This window comes from Syngnathoides biaculeatus, chromosome 20 (genome assembly GCF_019802595.1).
Source record: "Syngnathoides biaculeatus isolate LvHL_M chromosome 20, ASM1980259v1, whole genome shotgun sequence".
In the NCBI taxonomy this organism is placed as follows: domain Eukaryota; kingdom Metazoa; phylum Chordata; class Actinopteri; order Syngnathiformes; family Syngnathidae; genus Syngnathoides; species Syngnathoides biaculeatus.
This window is the reverse complement of record NC_084659.1, coordinates 1,512,117-1,526,264: the sequence shown is the minus strand read 5'-3', so window position 1 is coordinate 1,526,264 and position 14,148 is coordinate 1,512,117. Positions and strand designations below refer to the sequence as shown.

General features: G+C 41.1%; 1 protein-coding gene across 9 annotated transcripts in view; it reads left to right on the top strand.

Annotated features, from left to right (window-relative positions):
- The window catches only part of LOC133493288 (zinc finger protein OZF-like), a 50,502-nt gene extending 41,071 nt beyond the window's left edge, over window positions 1-9,431 (top strand). For all 9 annotated transcript variants that reach the window (XM_061806498.1, XM_061806492.1, XM_061806496.1 and 6 more), the window contains one exon: window positions 1,538-9,431. In XM_061806498.1, the coding sequence (XP_061662482.1) occupies window positions 1,538-2,925 (1,388 nt within the window). In that variant the 3' untranslated portion in view covers window positions 2,926-9,431. The remainder of the gene's footprint in view (window positions 1-1,537) is intronic.
- Window positions 9,432-14,148: the final 4,717 nt, after the last annotated feature.

Below are 14,148 nucleotides of genomic sequence, written 5' to 3'. Positions count from 1 at the left end.
AGCCGCTAACCACATTGTACATAACACCCTCATTTTCAAATTTTAGTCTCATCACTTGATCTGAAACTCTTTTCACCTCCAAGACATTCTTAGCCAGCTCTTCCTTTAAAATAACCCCTACTCCATTTCTCTTCCCATCTACTCCGTGGTAGAATAATTTAAACCCCGCTCCTAAACTTCTAGCCTTACTACCTTTCCACCTGCTCTCCTGGATCCACAGAATATCAACCTTTCTCCTAATCATCATGTCAACCAACTCCTGAGCTTTTCCTGTCATAGTCCCAACATTCAAAGTCCCTACACTCGGTTGTAGGCTCTGTGCATTCCTCTTTTTCTTCTGACGATGGATCCGGTTTCCTCCTCTTCTTTGTCTTCGACCCACAGTAGCTGAATTTCCACTGTCGCCCTGCAGGTTAGCAGTGCCAGGGGCAAGCATTGTTAACCCGGGCCACGACCGATCCGGTATGGGATTCTTTAGATGAACGCTCATATTTGTTTGGCATCGTTTTTACGCCGGATGCCCTTCCTGACGCAACCCTCTGCATTTATCCGGGCTAGGGACCGGCCTACAGATTGCACTGGTTTGTGCCCCCATCGGGCTGCATTACCGCACGCGACCGATAACCAGCATTGCTCGTGGGACATGGTGACAAGAGGGGCGGGTCAAGCCAGAGGTGAAGACAATGCGGCTATCTGATTGGCTATTATTGTACGAGTGATTGACAGGTTGGAAAGGTCCATTTGATGATGTAGGTCCACGAGGTCTACACTTATGTTGGAAATTCCAGGCCTCATCTTTTTTTTGTGGGAGAATTTGGACAATTGGTAGCTGGCAATCTTTTTCCACACTGTATATTTTTATATATTTCGGTATGTATTTGTGTATATATGCATGTGTGGCTAATGTTATGGTTTGGGTTTGCAGGGCTAACACTGAAATTAGCTCAGTAGTCTTTTTTTGAAGGGGGGGGGCTCTAACTGAGGATGGCAGATGCAGAATGAATTTTGAAGTTCATGTAGATCAGGGGTGTAAAACTCATTTTTGTCATAGGCCACATTGTAGTTCCGGTTTCCATCAGAGGACCGTTATGACTAAAACAGTAAAAATCTTTCATCTCCTCATCATATTTACACATGAAATTTATGAACTAGTTTTGGAATCAGAAGGGTAATGGTTTTTTCAACTACTGTTGATGTTTGGTAACACAAAAATCCTTGGATTATCTAAATTTTAGGAAGGAAGGAAGGAATTTACTTTTGTGTCCCAATATTTTTGGAGGGGAATGTATTCTTTTGCGATTTAATAGAAATGCGGGAGTTGGTAAGCTTTCCATGCCATTGGTACTTTTCTAAAACAGATTTTACTCTTTTTCACATTTTGTTGATCTTGAGTTGCAGATTTTTTTGGTGGAAATATTATCATTTACTCATGTAGCTCTCCTGATAACCTTACGTATATATAAATGTAAACCACAGTACACATTATTGAAGTCAGAACACGATTGATTTCATTAAACTATATTTGTTTGTCTTCCAGATCTCATGGAAGATCTTGTGTGGCCGGAACCAGAGGTTCCCCACATCAAAGAGGAACAGGAGGAGGAAGAGTTCCCCTACATTAAAGACGAGGAGCCGCAACTCTCTTACGTGAAAGAAGAAGAGGACGACGAATACACCTACATTAAACAAGAAAAGGAGGAGAAGGAGGATATAGCCAAGTTTCCATTGAATGGTGTCCATTTGGACCGTGAAGATGAAAGTCAAGAGAACGGAGGAATGAAGCCTCCAAGTAACAGCTCAAGTCAACGTATGAAAAGAGAGAGTGAAGGAGAAGTCCAGTGTGGAGAATCACAGATAGATGGGCTCTTTGCGCCACTTTCAGACAGTGACGACACATCACACTCTTTTGATGACGACGAACAGTCTGGAGTTGAGATGACTTGTCACCCTGACAAAAAACGATGGAAATGTTATCAGTGTGGGAAAACTTTGCGTGACAAGAAGAATTTGAAACAACACATGAGAATACACACTGGTGAGAAACCTTTTGCTTGTTCAGTTTGTGGACAAAAATTCACACGGAATGGACACTTAAAGAGACACAAAATAACACACACTGGTGAGAAACCTTTTGCTTGTTCAGTTTGTCGTAAAAAATTCTCCGAAAAAGGAAATTTAATCAAGCACACGATAATACACACTCGAGAGAAGCCTTTTGCCTGTTTAGTTTGTAACCAAAGATTCTCAAAGAAGGGAAACCTAAAAACTCACACAAGAACTCACACTGTGGAGAAACCATTTGTGTGCTCAGTTGGTGGTAAAAGATTCTCTGAGAAGGAAGGCTTGAAAAGACACACAAGAACCCACACTGGTAACACACGAAGGCACACTGGTGAGAAACACTTTTGCTGCTCTGTTTGCGGTCAAAGATTCACTCAAAAGGGAAGCTTAACAATGCACACAAGAACCCACACAGGTGATAAACCTTTTGCTTGCACAATTTGTAGTCAAAGATTTACTGTGAAAGGAAGCCTAAAAAGACACATGGCAACACACAACGGTGAGAAACCTTTTTTTTGCTTCATTTGTCCCCAAAGATTCACTCAGAAGGGACACTTAGAAGTACACACACGAACCCACACTGGTGATAAACCTTTTCCCTGCTCTGTTTGCGACCAAAGATTCGCTCAGAAAGGACACTTGAAAAGACACACCAGAACGCACACCGGAGAGAAACCTTTTGTTTGCTCAGTTTGTGGTCAAAGATTCTCGGTGAAGGGAAGCTTAAACAGGCACACAAGAACACACAATGGAAAGAAATCTATGCCTGTGCCAGTTGTGGACAAAGATTATCTTCTCAGAATGGGGATAAGACACGCAACTGTGCTGGTGAGAATCGCTGTGAGAAAGAAGACTTTAAATTAGGTCTGGGGTGCTCAGTGCGTCAATAGATACTTTTCACGTGACGTCATGAGTCACATGACTTTTGTTTACCATGCCCACTGGATGCCAAAACTACAATACAACCCATGTGCTTTTGTGATCTTTTTGTGAATATTGACTTGCATGTAAGCGTCTTACAGCCTTTTCATCATATATTTCATTGTGTGGCTTATGGTTGTAAGAACACACAGAAAAAGGGGTCTGGCGCTTCAGGCATTGTATATCTTTTGCTGGACATTCAGCTAATTTACTGTGGTATCCTCCACACTTGTTTCACATCTTTACGGAGGTCATTGGGATGTCAATATGCCTACTACCACCTGAAGTGAAATTTTGCTTTCCATGTTTGCGGTGGATAACGTGAACCTCGTGGCTGTCGCTAGCCATAGCCTTTAGCTGCACTTTTGATAACTTGCGGTAGCTGGCTCTGTCGATTGCTTTTTTCGAGCATGCCCGCTCTGGCCCCTGGCTGATTAACTTTTCATGCACACAAGGTTAGTTGGTACCAAAAAGTATGCAGTCTCTGACCATCTCATTGCTGTTTATGTAGTTATAGTCTTTAAGCAACAGCTTGAGTTCTGTCATAAAGTGCTCAAATGACTCAGAGTTACCTTGGACCTTCTCATGAAACTTATATTTAGCAAATATGGGGTATGCTTTCGGAGTGAGGTAATCAGAGAATTTTTCGGAATAAGTTTTTAGCAACTTATCTTCGTCTCCGGTCAGTGTCCAAGTATAGACTGTTTTCGACTGACGTCACACACCTTCTGATTTAGAACGCGGGCGCCTTCTTGGTTTGGTGAATTCAAGTAAACAAACAGTAAATATGCAGGAATAATTTCAGAAAGGCGTACGAATAAGAGTGCACTGGTATGTTATCAGTTGCTCAAACGAAAGTCGGCATTGTAAAACTGTGATCAAGAACCAGTGTGAGAAAATGGAGCAGTTAGCAACCAAATGGTGACAACTGTGGCTGTCTCGTATTAGCAGACCCGATCTAGCAGCAAAGTCATTCCCTTACGTCCGAGTTTGCTCTGAGAATTTTGTTCTTGGTAAGAGTTGGATACCTTTTACAATTTCGCACCTACTTAACAATAACTAAGTTCTGTGAAGGAGCAGTATTCTTTTGGGCCAAGGGCCTACATAAAACCCGTGTGTGAATGCAATGCATGTCTCCAAAATCTGTATTTTCCGTTTTATTATAATAACTTTACAAAAACGAGTTACCGCACTGCGATTTGTTTCGTGAGTTGAGTTAAAAATGTAGCTGTGGTAGTAGAGAAAAAGGTGCGGGCTACACTTGGTACCTCTCTTTCTCTCTCTCTCGGTAACAAAAACGGAAATAATAATCTACACCTCTGTTGTTGCTGACTGTACATATTTGAATTGCATTGTGCACTACATTAACCATAGCAGTGTGGAGACACAGGTTGCTTACAATGGGTATCGCTGCATGACGAACCCAGCCATTGATGAATTGGTTGTAGGCCTCCAGACCTTTGTAATTCTTTAGTTGGTACACGGTACAAGCGCTTGTCAAGAAGAGAAGATAGTGCAAGATGTCTGGATAGGTTACCAACCCCCACAGTTGTGTGCTCCATTTGTGTTTCTCCAAGGCATTTGGGTCGATATTGTCGATCAAAGCACACTTATTGTCGTAACGGTTTCTTGAAACAACAGCTCATGAGCCCCGATAACTTTACAAAGTCTTTTTAGCCATCATGCGTCACATTTGTGTAATTCCAGTCTACATGCAAAAGCATTAGAGTGAATGGCACGTCAGTAAAGTGAACCCATCCAACACGGCCAGGTGCCCCGGATGTAGTCACGTGGTCGAAAACAGTTTATTCGCATCTGGTAAATTGGATGAGATGTACACTGAACGCCTCATTGTGGTCTTCGTTTAATTTTTTTTTTTTTTTCCCGTGAGTTTTTCTTTTTCTTTCCCATGAGTTTGCAGTTATACTTCTGTCACTCTGACACCATGTTATGATCTTTCTGTCATGTTATTGAATAACCTGGACGTCAGTCCAGCTGTACTTTTTAACGTCTGTGAACAACACCGTCGAGCTGGGGCGCTTTACTGCGTTGTCATCGCACGCGGGTGAGTGAGGCATTGTCGGGAGCGTTCTTCAGAGTCGCTGCCATCTGCGAGCCCGACGCGCAGCCTTCGCTGGTGAAGCGACGCAGCAGCCATCGCCGGCGAGCCCGACGCCGTCCGACACACACATCGACACATTTAGCACGCCTTTCATACGTACGCGGATCTTTTGTTACGTTATGAGAGACCAATTATGTGGTCCGCCCCAAACTATTATTTTTTTTAGTAGCTGTATACACTGATGAAAATTAGATCTTGGGGCAAAAAAAATTTGGGCACCCCTGGTTTAGGTAATAATACATTTATTTGACAAGTTTTCGTTTACAGGCAAAGGGAAGGCCATGTTTTTTTTGTTTTTTAAGCCTATGCTGATTTTAACCCACCAACCCAACCCCACCTCCTAAAAAAAAATCCTTCAAAACAATAAATAACTACAGATTGAATTTTCATTAGTATTGAAAAACAAAATAGTCTTTAATCATAAACCATTCTGTACAACCATTTCCCTGAAGTTTAACACAAAAATTTGATTTATGCAATTTCTTTCCATCATTTTTTTTCCTTTTCCTTAAAGTTTTTAACGTAAGTGAACCACACATTTTCTATTTTTTGTATTGTTGTAAATGTATTAGTAAACTTGCTTGTAAAAAATGCTTTAATTTTTTTTTATATGTAGGAATTACCTTTTCATTTTTTGGGTGGGGGAGTAACAGTTTGAAAAGAATTTGTTCTCTATAATACCTTTTATCGAGACCATATCAATATCAAAGTTGTGCATTTTATTTTGAAGTGTTTTGCATTATGTAGTTTCTTTCTTAGCATTAATCAACAGGATGCTTATTTTTTCGGTGACTACTAATATGGACAGTTATTAAATTTGTTAGCTACATCTAAAAACTTTTACTTTTATAATATATTCTGAGGTTTTTTTTTTTTTTTTGGGGGGGGGGGGGGCATTTTTTTTTATAGTATTTTAATACTCTCTAGATTGTGTATTGCTTGTATTGCTCCAGTAGTGTGCTATAGAATATTCTTTACTCTTATAATATTGGGTCATTTAATTGGGTAAAGTTTTGTCCTTCATTTGTATTCATATGTTGTATTCATTCATATGTTGTCCTTTATATTTTGTGTACTTTTTCCTTTGCATGAATATTTTCTGTGATTTTTTTTTTTTTTTTTTTATGCGCAGTGTATCTCGTATGATATTACTGCTGACAGAAATACATTATGCTTAGCTCAGATAATGGAATTTTAGCCCCGATATTGGTCCGGTTTAGTAACTGTGGGCCATTTCTATAGGCTGAAATACGGCAAATATTGTATTTACCACGTCAACATATTTCTCACTAAATATAGAGCTTGTGCACCTACGTCATAAAATCACGTGACATGCCATACTGCCAGTCAAACAAAGCATTGTTGCAAATTAATCCCGTTGAAACAAAAGGGTTAGGGTTAGGGTCTTATAGCAAAACATCCAGCGTTTTGTCCGATAGCGTTAGACATTTAAAAGGTGCTAATAAACAAAGGTACGTGGGAAAATGAGACACTTGGCACAGAGGATCCATATTTAATGCTGAAGTCAACGTTTTCGCCGATAAGAAGTTGGACTGTTAATTCGCTCCCGCTTGTCTTAGACAACTGTATATACACATCTATCTGGTGAGTCAGTTGTCGAGATTTACACAGAAAAGTTTGAGAGCGTCAAAAAGTCTGGACGCATACAAATACCTTGTTGCTGGATCTGTTCTCAACAGGGAGACGGCTCGTGAATGTGGAAGTGTGTTCGGCTGCATGTTAATCTCTGCCAAAATCCATCGATCTTTTCAGATAGTATTCAATACAAATACTAATATTTAAATAAATGACCCCTGGTTTTACACAAACTCGCATTCATTAACTATAATGGGGGGGGCAGAGTCGTCTCTACAGAACGTACACGGAAGCAATTGCGGCCACACTTAACCTCTGTAAACCACTGTGACAGTTTTTCTTTTTAATACACATTGTTATCAAATGAGCCAATTTGGCATTATAAATACTTCTTGGGAATTTGAGATTGAGAAGAATAATTCCTACCTGAAATGAAGAGATCGTTACACAGGCGTGTGCGTACTTTGGTTGGGCACCATCAATCACATTTAATTGACCCCTCCGTACAGGGCACTTAACCACGCCTCCTGAAGTGACGTCACGCCACGTGCGCTAACGTCCGACAAACAATTAGCAAAAATGGCAGCGCAGCAATAAAAGAATAGAGCGAAAGTGTCCGATTTACCGTCTGATTTCTCACTCGCATTCTTAGCTAACAGTGAAATATCGTTGAAAAGCAGACAGCAGGGCTTCAAGTATTTCAGCGAGGGGTATTTCAATGGTATTTACATGCATATCGACGGAAAAACCATTGATATTAGCACAAGATCTTTCCGGAGTCAGAGGAAGACCGAGAAGCCACATAATATATTATAACCCAAAGACGAATTTTTCGTGTTACATATCACACTTGGGTGCAGAATCTGTATGTGTATCTGTATAGCCGTTTGTGAATCGCCGTATGAAGGAAAAAAAGAAGGCGAGGCTTGATTTACGAGTTGTTTCTCTCGTTTTCTTTGTGTAACGTCACGCGCTCCCCTCAATAATTACTCTTGAATTAGTGCCGAACCTACGTAAGTCCCGACCGAGTACGACTATCACTACTTTATAGTGTCCTCAAACATCCTTCCGTCAGTCTTGGTGTCTCGGTGCACGTCAAAAGCTTTTAGGACTGCTAGTCCGGTTTAGCTTAGCTCACCGCCAACAAAGAGACACGTTTGTGCAGTCAGATCATCGCAAAGTATCGCTCAACACAGATCAAGTGTGTCAATCATTCACACGTAGCTATGTTATGCAAGCTAAGAACTGCTAATTTATATGAGACATGTATTGAAAATCAAATATAGGGCTTACCTTCGTGCAAACATATCTGTTCCGGTTCATGGATTCAGTTGATCATGTGGTCTTCCACAAAGTTTGATCCATCGAAGACATTTTTTGTACTCGGTCTTCTGTTCCGGTTCATTTTAGATGGATTCAGTTGATGATACTGTCTTCCACAAAGTTTGATCCATCGAAGACATTTTTCATACTGGGTCTTCGGTTTTGGAAAGGGTACGAATTGAACTCCACCAACTAGCCTTTCAGGATACCTGTCGTCACTGTTATAAAGTCCGTGACTACACCTCTTAACCATATCTATTGTTAAAGAACCCAAATACGCGATAAAACGCTAACGAAAGCTATACTGGACCATGCAACGTTGTCTGAGGGAACGGTGAGTGCAAAAAAAAAGGGGGCGTGGTTTATGCAGATCTCTGACCTCTGATTGGTCAGCGACGCGGATGACGCAATTTCTTGGAGGGGTCAATTGCTGAAATCCATCGAGCTTTTCATCTGATGTGTGTGTTTCTTTCGGCTTGTCCCTTTCGGGGTCGCCACAGCGTATCATCTCAGATGGACGCATATATACGTTTGGCACAATTTTTACGCCGGATGCCCTTCCTGACGCAACCCTTCTCAGGGAGTGGAGGCCCCAGTGGGATATGAACCCACAACCCCTGGTTTACCAAACCAGTGCTCTAACCACTGAGCTACGGGGCCTCTCGAGCTTTTCATCTGATATGCTAGAGAATTATCTTGTTCAATATGTGTCGTCTGTTGTAACAGCCAAAAGCACAACAGGTTTTGGGTATTGTAAATATTCTCTTCCGGTTCAATGTCTCACACAATGTCGAGTAGCTGTTTGACCGGCAATATGACGTGGTTGAAAATGGTGACGTCACATGCATGAGCTCTATAGCTATCATTGTAATTTAGTGTTTCTTACAAAAAAGAAAGAAAGGTGTGTTCAATACTTTCCTTGTCATTTTAAATTAAATAGAGTAAAGATTCTGATTAATTTCTCTTTTTCTACTTGGTTTGAACATCTGGATTACTTTGGATATTCCCATCATCCGGTAAAATTGTCATGTCAACAGTACTTAAGAAATGTATTTGAGAAAAATGTTTTTCAGTGCCTGTGATTGGCTGACGACATGTTGAGGTTGTACCCCGGCCAGCACTCCCGCAACCCTTGTGAGGATCAGTGACTCAGAAACTGGATGGATTTTAAATACTTGTTGTCATCTGCTGTATGTGCCAGCATGAACTGAATTTGAGTTGTTTTTATTGTATTCATTAATGAATTTGAAAAATATTTTTTAATTTGAAACATTGGTTTGAAAATCTGAATCATAATTTGAAGTTGAATCCATTCGTTTGAACCTTGATGAAGAGTTGGAACTCTTACCCTGCCCCCCACGACCAGAATCCTGTACTGTATTAATAAACTTAATCCCACACTCTCCAATGCATCTTGTTTTTCCTTGGAGAAAAGGTAACCAATTAAAAAAAAAAAAATCACCTGTTGCACTTTGATCCTTTTTTTCTTTTTTTTTTTTTTTTTTTTTTTTTTTTAGCTCAGGAGATCACTAAAGTCCACAATTCTACGCTTTTTCTCTCCCTGAAACCAAACCTTGCACCCACTGGTTCAGATGGAGAATGAGCACCTCCTCCCTTGCAGCCCTCACCACTTACAGCACTGGTGTCAAACTCGAAGGCCCAGGGCCCAGATACGGGCCGGGATAGGATGTTATCTGGCCCGCGATGACAAAACAATTTGTGCCAAATTGCCATATATAAATAACGAGATATTAGTAGCATTTTTGTGTTACCAAATGTGAACAATAGTTGAAAACTATTCCCCTTGATTGATTCCAACACTAGTTCATAAATTTTGAATACGATGAGGTGATTAAGGATTTCTATGGTTTCACAGTCGAGACTAACTTCAATGTGGCCTGTGGCCAAAAAGGATTTTGACACCTCTGACTTACAGGATCATTTCTTGGTGCATCTCCTCTGAACAGGATCGTGGGATAGGTTCTGCGCCTTTGAGGTGTTCTAGGACGAAGCGGGTACTAAAGAGGCTCCGACTACTTGGTTTCCACATACTTCCCAAAATAAAGATGTTTCTGGGCAAACCTTTTGGCTCAGGGAGTACATTGACTTAAAATTTGATGGGGAGGCCAAGCCAGACCGAAAGGCCTACATACAACCCCCCCCCCCCCCAAAAAAAAAAGGCATTGTTGTGTTTATACTTAAATTCAATGGGGACAGTTTTGTTCATCACCTTATTTTGCCAGCAAAGCGGTACCTCTACTTACGAAATTAATTTGTTCCAGAAGTCATAAACGTGAACATAGCTTTATTAAACACTGACTTCCCTTGGAAAACTTACTTAGTTACTTTATTGAGTACTTGATCTTCAAACCCCAGGTGAGGTGCCAAAATAGATACTGTAATGAAAAATACATATAACATTATTCACTTCAATGTCTATATGAAAAAATAAATATGAGCGGAGAGCGTGTCATCCATGTGCAAAGTTGCGGAAGTCTCATTCGACATCCAAGTGGTAGCCATATTGGCCGCAACATCATCAGCAGACCTCACAGGTGTAATATAATGTGATTAAAGATTTTTATGGCTTGAACAGTCAGAAAGGCCCTCTGAGGGAAACTGTAAGCACAATGTGGCTAGTGACAAAAATTAGCCCTGACCCATAGCTTCAATTTATCTTTTCGCAGTATAGGATGGTGTTTGAGGAGCATGTCTGCACCATGTTTCGGAGGCTCTGGGTTTCAGTTTTGGCCCCTGCCCTTCTCGTGTGGAGGTTGCGTGTTCTTCTGCTACTAAAGCTTCCTTACACATTCCAAAAAACATACATGATTGCTTCATTGAAGATTAAATTGTCCACGTGTTAGCATGAATGCTTCTACTCATGTAGAACTCATTTAGAAAGCAACTGAATTCAAGGAATAGCTTAGACTGCTTTTTAAGGATTTTCTACACCAGGGGTGGGCAAACGTTTTGGCTTGGAGGCCACATTGACTTTTAAAATTTGACAGACGGGCCGGGTTAGCACAAGATACAATGCATATAAAAAAAACTGCATTTGTTAACAGTACATATCAAACATAAACAGAAAAAAGCATTGAAGTATTAACACACTTTTTAATGAGAACAGTGTTGTTGATCACCCATTTTAGCCAGTGCATCAAAGTCTGGTAGTATTTCTGTTGTGGCAATTCTCAGACCAGTTCTGAGGTGTTCATCACTCATCTGGGATCTGTGGGGTGCTTTGTTGGTGTTCATCACACTAAAAGTCTGTTCACACACATGTAGAGCCAAATAACACCAGCATCCTCTGCCATCTGATGGATGTTTGGAAATTTGTCTGCACTTAATGAAGCATAAAACACATCCAGTTTCAGGGAGTTGAACTTGTCCTTTAACACCATGTCACATTGGAGAGCAATCAGTTCCAAGTGCAGCTCCCGTGGCGCCGTTTCTGGGTCGTGTGAGAAGGGACATGACACCTGATGAAGTGCCCTGTCAATTTTTCCCAAATCACAAAACCGAAGGCAGAATTCCTCGTGCAGGTCATCGAGTGTTTTCCTATACTTTTTCACATGTCGCGGGAGCCTTATTTCATGTACCCAGTGTTGGGAAATGAGCAAGTGACTTGTCTGACATTTGCTTCGAAAATAAAACCAGCTTGGTTTTGAAGGCGCTGACGTTTGCTTGAATTTCATGAACAAACTGGTGTTTCCCTTGTAGCGTCACATTCAGCTCGTTCATGTGTGTCAGTATGTCCACAGTAAAAGCGAAATCACAAAGCGAATCTGTGTCATTCAGCTCAGGAAAACTGTCAGTATTTTCAAGTAGCTCCAAAAATGAAATAATGCCCTGTTTGAGCTCCCACACACGTTGACATACCTTTCCCAAACTTAACCAGCGGACATTGGAATGGTAAAGTAAGTCCATGTGATCGGCATCAGTTTCTTTAAGAAAATGAATAAACTGACGATGATGAAGTCCCCTTGCATGAATAAAGTGAACGAGTTTCACAACCGGCTTCACTCAGTGGTCACGCTGCAACACGGATTTACACAGTGCTTCTTGGTGAATTATGCAGTGTAGGAAAATTACCTCCTGTTCAGGGTTGTCCTCTTTCACCCTGTCCTGAATTCTTTTGAGCATCCCAACGTTTTTTCCTGTCAGATTTGGTGATCCATCTGTAGTAACGTTGGCGAGCGTACTCCACGGTAACTTGTGCTTCTGTATGACCGCTGACACGCTGTTAAATAAATCCTCTCTATGTGTTTTTCCTTTCAGGGATTCCATATCCAGAAGCTCCTCCGTTATCTCGAAATACTCATTAAACCCTCTGATAAAAATCAAAAGCTGAGCGGTGTCCTTTATATCATGGCTTTCGTCCAGTGCCAAAGAATATAATGTAAATGGCTCCGCTTTTTTGTTTAGCTTGCTAGTTAAGTGTTCCATCAATTACTTTAATACGGCGAGTCACTGACCTGCATGATAAGCTATTTTTTTTCGAATTTATTCTTGCTCTCAGGGCATAAAATACTTGTTGTCTCTACCATGCACTCTTTAAAAAACTCCCCTTCGGAGAAAGGCTTCCTGGCTTTTGCTAGTTTGAATGCCAGTAAATGAAAGCACGTGTTTGGCCTTGCTTCTTGGATGGAACTGGCACGAATAAAGGTGTTTTGCTGAGCCTGCAAGCTAGCTACCAACCTGTTAGCGGTAGCTCTACGTTCTTGTGTTGAAAGGTTGCTGGCGTAATTAGCATGTTTGGTGGTAAAGTGATGGCTAATGTTGTACTCTTTTAAAACTGCTACGGTTTCTTGGCAAATAAGATATACAGCCTTGGACCAGACTTTAGTGAAAAAGTACTTAGGAGTCCATTCTTTGTTCAACACCCGGCACTCACTGTCGACTTTTCTTTGACATTGCTGTAGATGAGTTCTGATCTGACCAGTAGAAGAAGAGCGATAACTGGAAATGGCTCGGGCTCCATAAAATCAAGACACTGATTGAGACCTGGTGTTGAAATGCCTGTCATTACAAGTCAAATGAAATGAATGCAATCATTCGCATCAAACCTTAATTCTGTACAAATCTTCAGCGGGCCGGATTAAAAAGACCAACGGGCCGGATATGGCCCGTGGGCCATTGTTTGCCCACCCCTAGAATCTACACTTTAAAAAAATCTCTCTGTGTTAACAGGTACATTTTTAGACTTATAAAGCAATTGAATCAGCAGTTTTACTGACTGTGCAATGTCATGTGGGATGAGTTACAATGCACCATAAAAGCTATTGCTAATACTGCCGTAATTTAGCAAAACATGCCCATATTAAATTACAACTGCTTAATAGTTCTGGGTTTGAATCTCAGCTCTGACCTTCCCGAGTGGAATTTGCATGCTCTCCCCTTACACGCACGGGTTTTCTTCGCATATTCCAGCTTCTTCCGATGTTGTGAAACATGCAGTTTGGTGTGTACCCCACCTCTTGCCCAAGGACCTTTGTGACCTTTGTGGGGATAAATGGCTCAGGAAATTGACCCCTCCGTACAGGGGACTTAACCACGCCTCCTGAAGTGACGTCACGCCACGTGCGCTGACGTCAGACAAACAATTAGCAAAAATATCGGCGCAGCACGAAAAGAATAGAGCGAAACTGTCCGATTTACCGGCTGATTTCTCACTCGCATTCTTAGCTAACAGTGAAATATCGTTGAAAAGCAGACAGGCGGGCTTCAAGTATTTCAGCGAGTGGTATTTCAATGGTATTTACATGCATATCGATGGAGAAACCATTGATATTATCGACGGAGAAAGTCTTTCCAGAGTCAGAGGAAGACCGAGAAGCCACATAATATAAATATATTATAACCCAAAGACGAATTCGTCATTGACAGTTTCCTGTTTTCGTGTTACCTATCACACTTGTGTGCAGAATCTGTATTTGTATCTGTATAGCCGTTTGTGAACCACTGTATGAAGGAAAAGAAGGCGAGGCTTGATTTACGAGTTGTTTCTCTCGTTTTGTTTGTGTAACGTCACGCGCTCCCCTCAATAATTATTCTTGAATTAGTGCCGAACCTACGTAAGTCCCGACCGAGTACGACAATTACTACTTTAGTGGCCTCAAACATCC